The sequence below is a fragment of the Silene latifolia genome, chromosome 1, assembly GCF_048544455.1.
Source record: "Silene latifolia isolate original U9 population chromosome 1, ASM4854445v1, whole genome shotgun sequence".
NCBI classification, from domain to species: domain Eukaryota; kingdom Viridiplantae; phylum Streptophyta; class Magnoliopsida; order Caryophyllales; family Caryophyllaceae; genus Silene; species Silene latifolia.
The window spans coordinates 30,802,371-30,820,014 of NC_133526.1; the positions used below are offsets into that span (position 1 = coordinate 30,802,371).

The 17,644-nt window shown below is 40.8% G+C and overlaps 2 protein-coding genes across 3 annotated transcripts; one reads left to right on the forward strand and one right to left on the reverse strand.

Moving 5' to 3' along the window:
- Nucleotides 1-4,888: 4,888 nt before the first annotated feature.
- LOC141602239 (4-coumarate--CoA ligase-like 9) lies at nucleotides 4,889-11,324 on the forward strand. 2 transcript variants are annotated; one of them, XM_074422545.1, is made up of 7 exons: nucleotides 4,889-6,160; nucleotides 8,457-8,646; nucleotides 8,871-9,016; nucleotides 9,117-9,184; nucleotides 10,095-10,197; nucleotides 10,835-10,975; nucleotides 11,030-11,324. In XM_074422545.1, the coding sequence occupies exons 1-6, from the start codon at nucleotides 5,135-5,137 to the stop codon at nucleotides 10,955-10,957; spliced, it is 1,656 nt and encodes a 551-aa protein (XP_074278646.1). In that variant the 5' UTR covers nucleotides 4,889-5,134; the 3' UTR covers nucleotides 10,958-10,975; nucleotides 11,030-11,324. The 2 variants fall into 2 exon arrangements, with proteins under 2 accessions (XP_074278646.1, XP_074278644.1); XM_074422543.1 differs by having other exon boundaries at nucleotides 10,835-11,324.
- A 361-nt stretch (nucleotides 11,325-11,685) lies between these two features.
- On the reverse strand, nucleotides 11,686-17,116 carry LOC141602241 (protein PIN-LIKES 3-like). The gene is made up of 10 exons (XM_074422548.1): nucleotides 16,952-17,116; nucleotides 16,723-16,802; nucleotides 16,208-16,332; nucleotides 13,994-14,115; nucleotides 13,669-13,908; nucleotides 13,323-13,415; nucleotides 13,134-13,234; nucleotides 12,928-12,980; nucleotides 12,647-12,835; nucleotides 11,686-12,029 (listed from the first exon to the last, which is right to left on the reverse strand). The coding sequence occupies exons 1-10, from the start codon at nucleotides 17,087-17,089 to the stop codon at nucleotides 11,902-11,904; spliced, it is 1,269 nt and encodes a 422-aa protein (XP_074278649.1). The 5' UTR covers nucleotides 17,090-17,116; the 3' UTR covers nucleotides 11,686-11,901.
- Nucleotides 17,117-17,644: the final 528 nt, after the last annotated feature.

The following is a 17,644-nucleotide window of genomic DNA, read 5'->3' on the forward strand; positions in this document are numbered from 1 at the left end:
GAGGCTGAGGCTGCTAAAGCTGAGGCTGCTAGGGGAACTGCTGGGTTGCCCATCGAAGAAGATGCTGCTAGTCTGCTACATTGATGGCGGCGAGCAAAGAACACATAGGGAGATGATATCTGTAACCTTTTGCCTTTCCTTTCTTTGTATTTTGTACAACTTTGGTAGGTGGTCTTTTGGCTTAATCCTTATGGGGACGGCCGTCGTTTGCATTTCTTGTAATTTGTTGAACATATTTAATAAGAGCTCGTTTCTTCTGCCTCCGGATTGGCCGAGGTCTTTACCTCATTCCTTTTTCTTGTGCTAATAGTTGAGCGTCTCAATCTTTACTTAACGTTTTCACTTTGTCTCTGGCTCGGCCGAGGTCTTTTCTCGTCCTTGTCTGAGTTTTTCTCATGTTATTAATTGGGCGTCTCCTTTGTTTCCGCCTTGGCTTGGCCGAGGCAGTCTAGACTGCGTTCCTCAACCGTAACGCGCTTCTAAGGCGTTTTGATCGCTTTGCGAGTATCAACTGCGCTGGTCGTGACCGTCGAGGTGTTTGTTTCCTGAGGGTGATTGTCATTCTTGCCGGTGTGACGGTGTTAGCCGGCGAGTGCTCCTTGTTATTGACTGCCGTGGCGTCTTCTACTTGGGGTGACTGCGACGGCGTCAAACCTCTTGGGGTGACTACCGTGGCGTCTTCTACTTGGGGTGACTGCGAAGGCGCCTACTTCTTGATGGAGACTGCCGTGGCGTCTACCACTTGGAGTGACTGCGACGGCGTCAAACCTCTTGGGGTGACTGCCGTGGCATCTACTACTTGGGGTGACTGCGACGACGCCTACTTCTTGATGGAGACTGCCGTGGCGTCTACCACTTGGAGTGACTGCGACGGCGTCAAACTTCTTGGGGTGACTGCCGTGGCGTCTACTACTTGGGGTGACTGCGACGGCGCCTACTTCTTGATGGAGACTGCCGTTCTTGTCGGTATGACAGTGTGAGCCGACGTCTGCTTACTGATAGAGACTGCCGCTCTTGTCGGTATGACAAGTGTGAGCGTCTCTCTGCTTCCTAGTGACTATGGGGAAAATGAACATTTTGATGGAAGACTTGGACGATTTTTCATTAGATAAAAACATGCGTCGGGGTGCCCACAGCTGTTTTGGACACCTCCACCGCTACATAGTGTTTTCCCGAGATTACCAGCGTCCTAATGGCTCATCAAAGGCACACCTTCCCAGTCAGCCGCTAGTTACATCCATGTGGTCGCCCTCCTGTTGTAAGGATAGACTTTTCCCTTTCTCTGATTTTTTCGCCACTTTGAGGGATTGCATGTTGCATCCTCTGGCAGCTATCTGGATGTTGACCACCTCGTCTTTCTCGTCTTTGGAGACGAGCTTATGCGCTTCCCCCCGGTCCGAGACATACATCAGTGTTAGGGCCCGGATGGACATCACTGCGTCGGCCTCGCTCAGGGTGACTCGGCCTATGAGAACGTTGTAGGCGGACGAACCGTCAATGACTACGAACTCAGCTAGGACATTCTTAGCCGCATTCCCTTCGCCGAACATCACCGGGAGTCTGATTGACCCTAGTGGTACCAGGCCGGCCCCAGAGAAGCTGTATAGTGGGTTGGTGCAGGGGCTTAAGTCCTTGACCTTCAGGCCGAGGCTGAGGAAGCACTCCCACTCCCTGAACATGCTGTTCGTGTATGCGCCTGTGTCGATCAGGCACCTATTGACCAGGTGGTTGGATATGTCCAAATTGACTACAAGTGGGTCGCTGTGGGGAGCGATGACTCCTTCGTAGTCCTTCCTTCCAATAGTCATGTCGGGGATGTTGGCGGAGGGGATCACTGTGTTGGGCACAAAGTTGATGGCCTGATATAGCTCGTTCAGGTGTCGTTTGTGCCCATGAGCGGACCCTCCGTTCTCGTTGCCCCCGATGACAACATGGATCACTCCTATCCGTTCGAAGACGGATTTCTTATCTGAACTGCCGGCGTCAGTCTTTTGGCCTTTGGCAACGTACTTGCCGAGGCTCCCCTTCCGGATCAGCTCTTCAATGGCATTCTTCAGATGTTGGCAGTCGTTGGTTAAATGGCCGGTGTGGCCGTGGTACTCACGATCGGCTCGTGTCACCGTCACTTTTTGGCTTGGGGGTCTCTCCCACTTCTGGCCCTCGTTTTTGCTCAGGGCGAAGACCTCGGCGGCTGATACGACGAGAGGGGTTTTATCATTATACCGCCTCTGGTGGTACGTTCCCGAACTCCACCCGGCGCCTGTCGAGTCCTGTTTCCTGGCAGGTTTGTCCGATCGTGACCCATTATTGTCACGGCGTCTTCCATCGGACCGTGACCCGTTGTTGTCACGGCGTCTTTCATCCGGGTTGTCCTCCCGGCGGCTCTTCTTTTCTGAGTGCTCGGCCTCGCTGGGGCCTACCCAGGTCTTGTGATAGTCCTCTACCTTGATGGCTTGGTCAGCCATCTTCCTGGTGGCATCCAAGCCCAGGCCTCCGCACTTGATGAGCTCATTTTTTAAGTTTCCCCTTGGGAGGCCCTTCATCAGCGCGAAGGCCGCCAGTTCGGGATTAATTTCTCGAATCTGCTGGACCTTGCCGTCGAACCTCTTCACATAGCTTCGTAGAGACTCGCCTCCCTCTTGTTTGATAGTTAGGAGGTCCGACGTCTCCACGGCCCTCCTCTTGTTGCAAGAGTACTGAGTTAGGAAGGCGTCCCTTAGGTCGGCGTAATAGTATACCGAGCCGTCGGGAAGCCCCTTGTACCAACTTTGAGCCATCCCATGCAAAGTTGTTGGGAAAACTCGGCACCAGACCTCATCGGGCTGCTCCCATACCGACATGTAAGACTCGAAAGCCTCGGCGTGGTCGGCTGGATCACTATCTCCTTTGTATGATATGGGTGACAACTTGAGCTTAGTTGGCACCGGACTTCTAGGACGTAGGCGCCGAGGGGTCTGTCGACCACGTGTCGAACGACACGCGGCGATCGGCTCCTCGCATTCCTAATCCGGCTCCTCCCCTCGTAGCGGGAAGGACTCCTTCTTCGACTCGGACTTCTTCTCCAACTCGCCGAGTCGGACTCCTCTCGCTCCTTTGGGGTAAGCCTCGTTCGTCTTTGCGGGGGACGCCGTCCTCCCATGAGTGCGGGAAGGACTTAGGTCTACCACGCCCACTTTGGGCTCCCCCTGCGACTTGACTTGGTCGGCTTCTCCTAGTGCTCCGTTCAAATTTCTCGAGTCACATTTCGGGCCCCGGTCTCCTGGACGGTTTCCGCCGCTCTTGTCGGCGTGACGGTGTGAGCAAAGCGTATTACTAATTAGGTCCAGGAGCATTTTCAGGTTTGCTACGTCAACCACATGTCCCATGATGGTGACCTGGTTGGTCGGCGGCGGCGTGTCTGGTATTATTGGCATCCCGAACTCCGGTTGGATTACTCCGCCGGTGGAGGGCCGCACGACTCCAGAATTGTTGAAGGTATCGTCTTGGTAGAATGCGGTTTCGTCGGTCACGACCGCGTCTTGTTGTTTCGACATCTTCTTAGCTTTTTGGGTGGGTTTTTGTTTTTTTTTTGTTTGGGAATGAATGTGACTAGCTTCTAGTAGCGATATTCCCACGATTTGCGCCAATTGTTCCTGGTGTAATTCCGAGCGGATATTCGTTACCACTCGTAGCTTGTAGAATGTCGTCTTTGGTTGAATCCTTCTTTCCTTAATTGTTCCTCTCGGCCTCTCCTGCAACAATGAACGAACCGAGGGCTTGGCTTTGTGCCAAGCGTACTCACTCCGACGCTCAAGTCGAAAACTTAAGGGATAAGTTGTTACTTGGTTGAATGTATATTGTAGAGAGATAAGGAAGATTATACCAGATGAATAGTGTCTTTTAGGTTAAGTTCTGGATCCCTTCCTCAATGAAGGTTGAGGAGTATTTATAAACCTTCACCTTTTGTCACGTAGTGGCCAAGTGGCCAAGTGGCTAGCGGTGGAAAAATCGATCTACCCCTCGGTGAGGACCTATGGCGGCCGGCGGGCCCTGTTGACTCACCGCCGAGGGATCTTGGATATGAGTACGCGGTATGTGCCCGGTACCGCAAGTTGCCATGCCGAGACCAGTGACAGCCGACAGTCGATGGGTCGACGGCTAGCCGTCTAAGCTAAGCGATTGACTTCTTTGTGGATATCTTTGACCTTGCTCAATATGTTGACTTGGTCAGCGGTGCAGAACATGCCCCATCAATTATATTTTGAGGAAAAAAAATTGAACTTTAAATTGTTCAAGAAAACTAAGTAAAATTGAATGTAAAATAATAGTGTTATCTCATTAATTGTTTATTTTTCTCGTTATTATATTTTTTTGAGCAAAAAATAAATTAAAACTGAAAATTAATCCAAGAAGATTGAGTAATGTGTTGAAAAACAGTTTTTTTTTAAAATTATTTTTTATACCACAACGGTAATGAATTCACTCACTTAAACATAATAAAAATTAACTTTAAGAAGTTCAAAAAAATTACACATAAGCTCGATAAGATATAACACTAAAACTTGGGAGAGATGGTCTCTCACTAAGTTATTGAGAGACCAATCTTTCGTACCCTTTTATTTGTATTTCGTACCCTTTTTATTATTGATCGTGACATAGTAATTTCGTACCTATTTACATAATAAATGTACCCATTTTATTAGTAATTATGATTTATACCTATTTTATTACCTTTAGTACCACTTTTTCTCAAAATTGTACAATGGTTGTATGATGCTATTGTACCACTGGAGGTATAATGTTATTTGTGCTCTCACATGGGGTGACTGAGAACCCCTTTAATTAAAAATGGTTGTCACCCGGTAACGCTCTATTACTATTTATTTTAAAGACATGCATGAGCGTGCGCGTGTGTCTACTGTCCACACATTTCCGATGTAAGCGCTCATAAATAATCATGATTCAAGTCAAACAATCAACCCCCATAGATGTCATCACATCACAATTCCAATTAAAACACAACTACCTTGGCAAAATTAGCAAATTATTATTATAAGATCCAATCAAATGCTCTCCCTGTACAACACAAGCACTGATAATTGAGTGTCACCACACACTTCTTCTGAACTTCTGCTCTTCCACACAAACCGACACCATGTCGAGTGAATCCGCAATCGCTATTATCGACCCCAAGTCGGGTTACTGCGCCACAACTCAAACATACCATTCCCTCCGCACCCCTGTTCCACTACCGGACCCCACAACTCCACTCTCAATCTCCGACTACGTACTCTCCGTCCTCCACGTCAGCCAACACTTCTCTCTTTCTTCCCCTCTCCTAATCGACGCCACCTCATCATCTTCTCTCTCCTACTCATCCTTCCTCCGCCACGTCGACTCTCTTACCTCCTCCCTCCCTCCAATCCCCGCCCGCCGTGTGGCACTCATCGTGTCACCTTCCTCCTTCCACGTCCCCGTACTCTACTTTTCTCTTCTCTCCCTGAACGTCGTCGTTTCCCCCGCCAATCCTCTCTCCACTCCCGATGAACTTCAACACATCGTTTCTCTCTCTAACCCCGCCGTCATCTTCACCGTCACCGCGCTGTTACCGAAGCTTCCTCCCGCCGTCTCCGCCACCGTTATCCTCCTCGACTCGCCCGAGTTCCACTCAATGCTGAATCGCCCGAGTCAACTTAATCCCTGCTCACGAGTTGCAACATCGCAGGACGATTCCGCCGTTGTGCTGTACTCGTCCGGAACCACAGGCCGAGTTAAGGGAGTCGAGTTGACTCACAGAAACCTAATAGCGTTAATCTCCGTATACTACCATAACTATCAAGAGAAGGACGAGGAGGATCGGTTAACTCGGCCGATTTCACTCGTTCCGTTGCCGTTGTTCCATGTGTTCGGCTTCACGATGTTGTTGCGTGCGGTGACGCTGTCGGAAACACTGGTGATGATGGAGAGGTTTGATTTTGAGAAGATGTTGGCGGCGGTGGAGAAATATAAGGTTACGTCTATGCCGGTTTCGCCACCATTGATTGTTGCGTTTGAGAAATCGGAGTTGGTGAAGAAGTATGATATTAGTTCTCTGAAATTGCTAGGTTGTGGTGGCGCTCCTCTCGGTAAAGAGGTTGCTCTGCGGTTTAAAGCTCGGTTTCCTGATGTCGAAATTGTGCAGGTTTGACTGCTAGCATTTGAACCTTCACTTTTTTAATAATTATTGTGTGAGACGATCTTATTCTATTACTTCGTATTTGTTTATAATTTTTGTTACTATTATGACTTTCCCACAATGTGAGTGTGACGCTAATTTTGTTTGATTTGGATACTTGCTGTTGTGTACTGTGTAGTCGGTTGCAAGTGTGGAAAATGGTGCTGCATGTCGGAGATGCGTATTTTGTTTTTTTTGGAAATAAACGGATGTGTAGCATGTCGTGTCAAAGGCAGCGGTGGAGCTAGGGGGGGCTAGCATGGGCGAATGGATGAGATTTTCGAAAATTCTAGTTAAATGTTTCGGATTTTTTTTCGAGTGTACCTTATAACATTACCCGTTTGCCCCCCTAATTTTTTTCGCGCCCCTAGATTCGAATCCTTGCCCCGCCACTACTCGATGGGCCTGTATTCGGTAACATGCAATTAAAATGAACCGTAGAACAGTAGAAAGTGTTAAAGTGTATATGTAAATACTTTTGAAGAGAGGACTGGAGACTTGGAGGAGGTTTATTTTAATGATACTCGTTTTTTTCGAGGTTTGTATGCATTTGAAGATTCATTAACTTTCTAAGATGCGTCATGTGAATTGTAAATTATAGTAGCATGTGATCAAAGCTTTTTCATAAAGTTACTTGCTGAAATTTCCGATTGAATTTATTAATGAAAAGTTGTCAATTACGGATTATATATAGGAAGTGTGAAGTACAGTTCCAAGTTTTAGGCATTGGATTGCATGGAAATGTGAATCAGTTCCGTGTAGAATGAAGATATGTGAGCTATACAGTCAGGATATTTTTTTTTTCTGTTGAGGAAAGCCTCCGGATTCCGTGTAATGAAGGAAATTAATCAATTACGGTCTGAGTGAATGAAGGCCTGTTATTCGGCAGCAACTTCTCTTTCAAGAGCTTGTCGGACAGTCTAGTGTTGAAGTTTCCTTGATATGTGACTTTCAACTACTCTTGATTACTTTCACTGATTGGTAGTTGAAATGTTGCATTTAGTGATTAGTTAGAATTAAATCTAATGCTAGAAGTTGATTGGGGACGGGGGGACCTGCTAATAAAGTATGGAGTACTATAGTACCGGGTCATATCATATAATTATGCTCATAACGCTTCAGAGTTCAGGCTATCTCTTGGTAGTCATAGAGAACAGATTAGAAAAGTACTTGTAATTAAGTAAATTAAGGCAACTAAGATATTTGAGTATTATCATTTAAGATTCCCTTGGACTTTTATTGTTGTTATCAGTAGCTTTTTATGGGTATGCAACAAAATTTTCTTACTCTCTTTGATGATTATGATTGAGCCTTAAACAAAGGTTGTGCTGTATCAGTTTCACTTTCATGACAACTTGGTGAACTAGGCATAACTCCGTGATAAATTTGTTTCATGTCATGAATTGTCTGTAATTGTTACAGGGTACTTTATTATGCAGCAGACATTTGTCGTTCAACTTTTTTTTTTCGAGTCAACCTTTGTTTTGAACTTATGATTTGAGTTTGCATTGCTATTCATAATACTCCATTAGTTGTAGAGAGATTGGTCACTTCAATAAGGGTTCATAGTTAAAATAAAATAAAATTAAGAGTGACTTGGGAATGCTGCTCTTCTAACATACTAAAAATACGACTGATGAGTTTTAATACTAATTTGGGACAATCATCAAGAGTATTTGCTCTGGTTCATATGTCACGGTTGTTGGATTCTTTATGGGTGTTGATCTTAAAGCCTTGACTTTAGTTTCTTTCAATTTTCCAGCTTCTTATAGCTTAGTGAGCTATTGCGCAAATTCTATCTCTTGTTTCAATAGTTGTGTACTTGTGTACCATCCTCATTTAGGTGGTGCTAATCAATGAAATCCACTTATTATCTCAAGCTTTCTTTATAGTCATTGCTGTGCTCAGTATTAGAAATGTTGTGATCGCTTTCTTTTTATTGAATATGTGTTGCCTCTTGTCCAGATTAGAGATTCCCATGATTCATAGTGCACACTCCCTGTAATGTGTCTAGTTGGCAATCCCTCTTTTGCACTTAGCCACCTTGCTTCCATTCTTGCTTCGAGATGAGCTTAGGGTGCTGTTCACGTTCTGGCTTAAAAGCGGACAGTGAAACACTGTCTTTGATAAGCTTCCAAATCTTGTGCAATATTCACTCTTTAGTCGAAATAGATAACTCAGATCCTCAGCTTTTAGTTTTCTGATTTTGAATGCTAATGTGAAGCTAAGAGGTTCTATTCCTGATAGTTATATTTCTGTGTAGGGATACGGTTTGACTGAATCGGGCGGTGGAATAGCGTCAACCGTAGGTCCTGATGAATGTGAGAGGTATGGTTCTGTTGGGCGCTTACAAGAGCTTACGCTAGCAAAGATCGTCGATCCATCAACTGGAAAAGGGTTACCACCTGGCAAAGAGGGGGAGTTATGGCTGCATGGACCAACGATTATGAAGGGTAATTTCTCCTTGGCTTTGTGCAGTGATTGTGTGGGACTTGTTAGTACCTAGTTGAATAAAGACGAGTTCTAATTGGAGTATACATTGATAGATATCTGTTTTATCCTCATTCAAATTATTCGTTTTACATTTTTTCGTTAGTTTTTGTAGTATGAAAAGTAGAAGGGCCATCTCATATTTCCATTAGTTATCCCCATCTAATAAAAATGGTGTCAACTGTAGGCTATGTGGGAAATAAAGAGGCAACTGCTGAAACATTGTTGCCAGAAGGCTGGCTGAGGACAGGAGATCTTTGTTATTTTGACAGTGATGGATTTCTCTATATAGTTGATCGCTTAAAGGAGTTGATCAAGTACAAGGGATATCAGGTTGCAAGTTAGCTATTTACTTATGATTATGTGATGCACTATATTTTGTTTGTGTAGTTGTGTATTTATCATTCAATGACCAGACCTTCTTTATTGCCAGGTTCCACCAGCAGAGTTGGAACATTTGCTACTATCACACCCAGATATAGCTGATGCTGCTGTCGTTCCGTAAGTGCAAAATGAATACTATTGTGCTCTTGTGCATGTTGCAGGTTGCTTCATTTATTTTTCAACGTATATTCAGGGGCTACGGGGTATTGTGTTTTCCTGTTATTTTGGACTTAATTTCAGTTCTAGTCAGCTAAGCTAAGCTCGTTTCATTCCAAAAGAACAGGGTCTTATTCTCCTATTAGTTTCTTGACATCATGTTTGATGTTCATTTGTAGAAATAGAATTTAAATGATTTGGTGTCAGCCGACAGGAATCATCATTCAAAACTGCTTAGGCATGAGTCCAATAATGTGCAAAAAATACTGTGAAGTCTGAGTGATATGTAAAGCCTTTGTTTGGCAAGCTGCTTTAAGTTTACGATACTGTGCATTTGATGCATCTTTCTAACTCTGGGATGGGATAAATTGTCTTTAATATATGGCGCTTCTTGGCGGTCAGCAAATGTTCATCTAAAATCTTATGTGTTACTGTATAATCTTCCACTCCTTAAAATTCCTTAAATATGTCCTGGTCTTGAGGGTTGAATTTTGCTCCTGCCTAGTGTTTTTCTTTTGAAGCAATGAAGGTCCAAGTGAGAAAATATGGAAATTGAGTGCTTGTTATACTAGTAAGTCCCGAAGAGAAAGAAAAGGGATGGGGGTAGAGGTTCAGGATGAGCAGCTGTCTTGTGTTTCTTTTATTTGTTATATTGGGTCAATTTTGGTGCCTGGCAGTCTAGATTAATCTATTCTTTCTTCCAATTTTCACCTCTTTTTTGCCTCCTCTCCCTGTGTTTCTTCTCCAGAACATTAATAGTATTAGTTTCACAACTTACCTATGTGAAATATTTGACAGTGAGTTAAAGTTTGCTTAGTTTCCGTCTTACAAGGACTTCTACAACTATTAATCATACTGTTTATGGCTGCAGTTACCCGGATGAGGAAGCGGGAGAAATTCCCATGGCATTTGTGGTTAGGAAACCAGGAAGTAACATTGCTGGGGCTCAAGTGATGGATTATGTTGCAAAACAGGTTTGCAACCAAATCTGAGTTTGTGCTTCCCAACCGTGTTTATCCTTGGACTTGCTTTCAGAACCTCAAGTGATGGATTATAACACATTTTCTCTTAATGTGATGAGTGCAAGTCGTAGTAATCAATCTGACTAGTGTGGTTGACAGTTATCTTAATTTATCATATCATGTCTGTTTTTTTATTTTTTTCCCCGGCAAGTTAAATGCTGGAGTAAAGTAGATTAGTAATCCTTTGTTGATTCGTTCAGTTGTTCCTTTTGCGAACATTGCCATTTGTTGATATATAATGACGTGAACAGTGACAACTGTACTTGAATATTACAAAAACTGGTCAAGTTACGACAGATGGTTTTGCAAATGTGGTCAGCTCGTTATTCATATAATCAAATGAGAATTACACAAGTATTTGGATTGGTTTTGCATGTGATAGTGTATATAAGACTATTGCTTCAGAACTGCATTTCATGTGAGTCAAATCTGTGACATTTTTTCATGCTGTTGCTTTTAGCAATGATTGTATTGTTATTTTTGGTGCATCTTTTTCCGAATCTCTTTTAACCATTCTTTTGATTAATTTCTAATAGTAGACTCGCGTGCTTGCCCGTCTTATGGTTTGGCTATTTCACTTGCTTTGTAGGTTACTCCCTATAAGAAAATACGCCGTGTTTCTTTTATAAGTGCTATTCCGAAGAACCCTTCAGGAAAGATTCTCAGGCGTGAGCTTGTAAATAAAGCTACTGGCGGCCCATCTAAGCTATGATCCAATAATTTTTTTGCCCACAATTGCTCGCCATTGAATTAGGATTTTGATGATTCAAGGCAGTCAGTCCTTCACTGAAGTCAAAGCTGGCGTGTGCTTCCTATGTAAATTCGATCCCAAACATTGAACATCTTGCAGAGGCTACTGATGGGCAATTTTTTGTTCCATGCATTTAGACTCTTCTGTAATGTAGAAATGTAGGTTTTGGGGCTGCATTGTTATTTATTCTTGGTTATTCCTCATTCGAACAACAAATTTAAATCCTATATTTTTTTTTATCCATATATGAATAATAGAAGTCTTCATACCAGTCTTCAGCTGCACTGTATACTATATTTTTGAAAGCAGAGTAAAAGAAATTTTATGACGACTTGTATAGCACTGTTGTGCAAGATTTCACGCCGTTCGTACCAGTCTTCAGCTGTGTAACTGTATTCCAGGCACAGCTTATATTCCTACACAACCGCAGGTCAGTTATTTCACATGTGTGATCGGTCAATATCCTTGTGTTTTTCTCGTCTAAACACAAGGTTAAGTTCATAGGTTGACGGTTGACCTAATGTGCTAAGACCGTCTCATGTATATATATTTTTTTCTTTTTTCTTAAATTTTTATTTTGAGCTCTGAATATTTGGCGTAATTGCTAGATCTGACACAGGTAGTGTGTTGAAGCGTTGGAAGACCAGAACGACACAAGAAATGGATTTGCAGTTACTTAGTCCTGCCTATGAGGTAAATGTGCAACATGAAGCTGCGCAGTATTTTTTATAGGTATGCAAGTGATTTTCACAATTTGGGATTCTCATTACAGTTACTATTGAGTGTAATTGTTTTTGAAGAGTATGTATACTCTCAAGGAGTTTTTTGCTACAAAGACAATGATATAAGTTTCTTAATTTTCTTCAAAATACGATTCCAAAAAGCAGACGCATGCGGAAGTAATGTTAGCGTGATAGAAGCCACAGGAACAAGGTAGACCAAAGAGTGACTGTAGCAGGGGCAACAACATAAGTCCAAAGCATGATAACTGAACATTCACTCTCACCTTCTCCAAATAGCTGGGTGATGGTTCCTGTTGAAGATTATTAATAAGTAATTTTTCGAGGGATGAGATGGTACATGCGACTAATCGACTATGCGAGTATATGTGGTCATATGACAAAGGGGTCATTTTGGTCAGGTAGTTATAGTAGTTGGACCACTTCGATATACTATGCATTTCTGGTTGGGTCATTTTGCTCGTGTGTGTCGAAGTGTGCGATTATTGGGTGATTTAGGGCATGGTTCAGTTCAGTCCAGTAGGGTTATCTCTGGTCAAGGGTTAATAGTCGGGTCCGGAATAGTCCATTTTGTGTCGTGGATATTAACGTTTTTTTATTTGTAATATTGCTAAAATCAAGAACAAATCCATATGATCATTTTGGATCAATTTCGTGGTTACTTGGTTTTGGTTCGTTGGTTTTGGGTTACGATTTCTGGATCAATTCAATAACGGGTCCAACAAAGTCCAAGCCGGGTACCCATCAGATTTAGTCTTCTGGTCATGTTAATTTGATTGAGTACTTCAGGTCATGTCGAAAGTTTGGAATTTATGTTGTGGATGAATTTTTTGTGTGCAGTGTCTGTTGAATTCTTAAACAATAAAATTAAAGAAGTGTCATGGGACACTATGCAGAAACTCTCGCATACCGATTGTCAGTGCAGGTGGGAGGGCATATTGAAGCAGAATAACAAATTGAAGGAGTAAATCATGAGATTGCACAAAGCCTGCACGAACAGCACCCTTGAGCACCAGAATGCCCAGCAGTGGAAGTATTATGTAGCGAACTACTATTATTCCAACAATAATTGTAAGTTTAACTCTCGACCCTTTCAAACCTGTTAATAAATTCAATTTTCCATCAGAAACTCAGAGTGAATCATGAATGTTATCTCGGATTCTCAGTTATTAATGAAATTGAGCCAAGTACCTTTCAGGAGGTTTGCGCCAAGTATCAAGGTTATCAATGGTATGGCTGCATTTCTGTCCGAGAAAATTATGTTACAGTTAGCTTTGATTCTCAATGAAAGAAATTTTGTATACAGAACATGTCAAGGACAAAACTAGAGTGTTCATAAGTCGGTTTTTCAAACAAATGCTAACTTTTGAGGGATGGAATATAGACAGATTGCATACCCTATCATAAAAGTAGCGTCTCCGACAACACGTAGAGGAGGATTTTTTCCAAAAAAGAGCTTTCGAAAAGGAGGAATCATCCCAATGAAAAATCCGACTGCCTAGATCAGGGAAACATGTAAGAGATGAGTACGTCAATTTCTCAAAGAATGGAGATTAAAGTGAAAGCTGAGATTTTTTTGATGATACCGCAGCAATTGTAGAAGGAGCCAATACTGCTTTCAGATTGATGTTCTTACAGGTATTTCTTAAACCCTGCCTTATCTTGAACGCAGTTGCATCCTGTCAAGAAGCTCATAACACAGTTAGCCAGATCATAGTAGAAACATTCGTCCAATTAAGCAAGAACATACCGGTTATTGATAAATTAGATCTTTGCAGGTCTTTCAAAAAACTAGGTGCCTCAGTTGAAGGACCCAACAATAGTTCATACCCCCTCCAATTTTTGTGTTGCATCTTTTATTCCATCCATAAATGTATTTTCCGCGATCTCGGGAAACAAAAAATAAATATGAAAAAGTGGAGTTTTTGGTACCATGAAATTGTTGGAGCTGGAGAAGTGGTCTATAGAACCTGCACGTTCTACGCCATCCACAGTTGGTGTTTGAGTAAACTCTGAAGAACTGAGACGTTCAGAATCAGGGATGTTCACCAGTGTGGCCGCACCTGATTGCTTATCAATGCCAGACCCATTAGCGGTTGTGGTTTCAAGTTGTTTCTTTGAAGAGATCCTCACAATGTTGTAAACATACAGCCAAATATAGATTGAACTCATCTAAAAACAGCAAGCAGAAGTTCATTACTTTCTTGATGAACAGTTATAACACAAAGGTAATACTTTAATGCTAAGAAGGTATTACCGCCATGGAAAGTGAAGCGTAAGCTAGACCATACTGGTTGCAGACATCCGCCGCTCCAAAGGGACTGCCTGATTGATTGCAAATTGCAGGAATGATAATGATGGGCATTGCCCCAAGGTTTCCTGCGCAGGTTACATTAACAAATACAGGATCATAATTCTATATCAGCAGTTGGAAAACTACGAAATTTTTGACGCAGTATTCGACTATTCTCTCTATTTTCGATAAATTTTCCATCTATACAGCATAGCAAGTTACCAATTACGAAATATTAAGTGATCGATACAAAATCGTAACTAAAGCCTTCTTGAAAATAATTCATTTTTGGATCATCTTACTCAAGAATTTAAAGTGGCTCTTGTATATTATTCTGAATTTGTGACAACTTTACCTTGCCACTTCACTTTTACTTCTATAATACAGTATTGTTAATGAAACTTTTATATTCGACAGTGGTATGAGATTAAGTTATTACAATACGGAGTACATTTCATTTTATAACTCATTTTAAAACGATACACGCGAATTATAACAAGAAAATTGCAAACGAGAAGCTGACCTTAGCATCAAGTGTTGTTTAAACTTTTAACTACACACCATAAAGTCGTATCATATATTTTATCGCATATTCCTCGAGACACATATATTATTTATACGTATAAATAATGAATTTGTTCCATATGCTTTGTTCATGGATGATATTCGAAATTAATGGTTAAAAATATCATTGAGACAACAACATTTTTTAATTAGCAATAGAATAAGAGTGTAATTGTGTAAAGCAGTTCCATTATTTGATTAGACCCGGAGGTATTAGTGGAAAATAATTAGTCTCATTATAGATAGATATATCCGTCTAAAGTGAAGACGGGTCAAATGTGCTAAGTGGTGACATTTTTGGGCCCCACCATACAACTTGTTGTTTGTCTTATGCTTAAGGTGGGTGAATATTTGACCCGTCTCTATAGACGGATATCTCCTGTTCCCGTATATAATGAGAATTTGTGTAGTGAAAATATAGGCAAAATATATTCCAAACAATGCATAAAGGTTAAAAACATATTGCAGTAGTGCAAGAGACATCGGGTTAAATTCCAATTTCTTGCTTAAGACGGACATATTCGTCTTAAATAAAATAAATTAAATAATAGAAAAAGACAAAAAACAAAATGTGTAGGGAATAATAAACTCTATCGGGTAATATTTGTCTCGTTTTGCAATTAAAACAGATATAATCATATCAGGAAGGACCAACTGGCTTAATTTGACTTTAATACTGATGTTAATTATGGACCATACGTTATTAAAGCATGATCAGAAATGGTAATTAGTTTTAGCACTTGATAAGTTGTCCACCACCTTTTCTAGGTTGGTATGTTCGTGAAAGTGGGAGCTGAGCTACTTACATTAATAAGGAACTAAACTTTAGAGCCAAGTAAAACGGAGGAAATTGATACTCTATCATTTAGCAATGTTTTTAGTTCTTACTAGTATAGATCCCGCGCAATGCGCGATTTTTTAGATATACATATTAGAGAATTTAACAACTACAATACTGGTTTAACCTCATTTGAAATTTAATTATAAAATTTACTATTAGTAGTCATCATGTTAAGTTTAAAAATTAATAACAGTAAAATATTTACATATCATACGTATAATTAGTGCAATTTCATTTATGACAAAATCAGAATATCTTATAAAATAGTCTATGCAAATTGAAAAATATATTATATCCTCTTAAAACGGAATAGAGATATTTTTTGGTTGGAAATTATGGCCCATTTGTAGATATGATATAATGAAGTCTAATTATAGAATAAATCATTTAGGCGAGAAAATTTTAGTAACCTCTTATTCTTTTAGTATAAGGAGGATGAAACGGATATGCATTATACCGAAGATGTTTTAGTTTTATTGAATAGATTTCAAATTCGAATTTTCTTGTCCCTAAATTGTCCTATAATGCTTTTATGACTCATTTGCCCCCCCTCTCCCCAAAAAAAAATACTCCGGGAAAATATCTTCGGAACAAAAACAGTAAAGTTTAAACCTAAGACTCGAAAAACAAACTACAAACATTTCTATTTGATACGGTATATTTGTTTAATTTTTAAGAGCGAGCAACCCTACTAGTCAACCCCGGGAAGAGAAGGCTTACCGGGCTACCGACATGCAATTCGAGAAATATACTAAATGAAATAACAAAAATACCTGCAGAACACGATGAGACAACGAGACCCATTATGTGTTTGGGAGCTCTTGTGATTTTTCCAAGTACCCAACCCAGTCCTGAGCCTATCACAAATGTCAGCATGATGTTTATTGGCATAAACCACCTGTCATCTCACAAAATTATCGTATCAAGGTGTGTCGTTACTTAACATAATCGATAAAGTCATGTAAAATGATATTGTGAGTAGGACACTACCGTTTGTACGCTAATAAATTCTAATGACACGATGCATAAGTTCCGTGGCACTGTAGTAGACTCTAGTTTAATTTTTGCCTAAACCTCTTAAGATTATAGACATGATCGACACTCCATACATGTCCATCTGTGATATAATATGTACCGATGGACTGAAATTATTTGAACTAAAAGAATTTGAATGAAATAAATATAATAGTTGAGCCTCAACCATCACTTTAAAGTTTTGATTGAGATGGTTCATCTATCATTGTAAAATGACTTGGTAACAAGACTAGTAAAGACATGCATTGCTTACATGGTGAGGAAGCTTTCCAAGGTGATCGTCTTAGCTAAGTAGCTACACAAGAGAGCCGGACCGAAGACATAAAACACCATCTAATAAATCCACATCAAAACATAGCTTCATATAAGTTTCATAATCGTATAATACTACTCCTTTTAACGACTCAACTGATTCCTTACGTTTGTTCAAAATTTCTCGTAAATTAAAGAAGCAAATGAAAAGAATGGGTTAGAAGACGAACTTGGTTCAAGTGATGACGAGCAGTGTCACCCAAGATGTTAATACGTTTGATTGCAAGAAAAACACCCAACGCACTTACTAGCAAAAACTCAAGAACTGGCATTGAAGCTACTAACAGAAGTTGTATAAATGACCCCATTTTTTAGCCTCAACAACAACAAAGGGTGATACAAATGCCTCAACTTCATTTATTTATAGGCTAACTAAAGTATATATTCTTCATGCACTTTTGAACACTCGTGCCACATTTTGTTTTGTTTTATTAAGTCTCATGGGCCATGGCAAAGTCATGATTCCAAGTTATGAGATTAAAGCCGTGTTTGGCAAACGCTAAAAGCAAATTCATAATAGCGGGTAATGTTAATATAATACGGTTAGGCTCTGTTTGAGTAAAATTCATAATAGCGGGTAATCTACCATTTTCATGTATTTGGTAAACGGCGTATTCTAATAGCATATTGGCCGGAATCTACTATTTTTGAATATGCTACTATTAACAGCATATTGTATTAGCATATTCAGTTTATTCATGAAATCATTCTAATTATCCTATAATCTGCTAATTATCAAACATACACCATTTCTTAATCTGCTAATTTAATTTGATAGTCAAATCCGCTACTAAAATCTGCTAACCGTATTCTACTAACGTTATCCGCTATTATGAATCTGCGTCTACCATTTGCCAAACAAG

Bases quoted from the DNA above. Each gene is read 5' to 3' on its own strand.
- LOC141602241 (XM_074422548.1), bottom strand. From the start codon at position 17,089: ATGGGGTCATTTATACAACTTCTGTTAGTAGCTTCAATGCCAGTTCTT. The intron at 16,333-16,722 runs GTAAGCAATGCA...GTGAGATGACAG, and splicing joins TTGGAAAGCTTCCTCACCAT to GTGGTTTATGCCAATAAACA. The intron at 12,836-12,927 runs GTACTTGGCTCA...ATTTATTAACAG, and splicing joins TGGCGCAAACCTCCTGAAAG to GTTTGAAAGGGTCGAGAGTT.
- LOC141602239 (XM_074422543.1), top strand. From the start codon at position 5,135: ATGTCGAGTGAATCCGCAATCGCTATTATCGACCCCAAGTCGGGTTAC. The intron at 8,647-8,870 runs GTAATTTCTCCT...TGTCAACTGTAG, and splicing joins TGGACCAACGATTATGAAGG to GCTATGTGGGAAATAAAGAG. The intron at 10,198-10,834 runs GTTTGCAACCAA...CTTGCTTTGTAG, and splicing joins TGGATTATGTTGCAAAACAG to GTTACTCCCTATAAGAAAAT.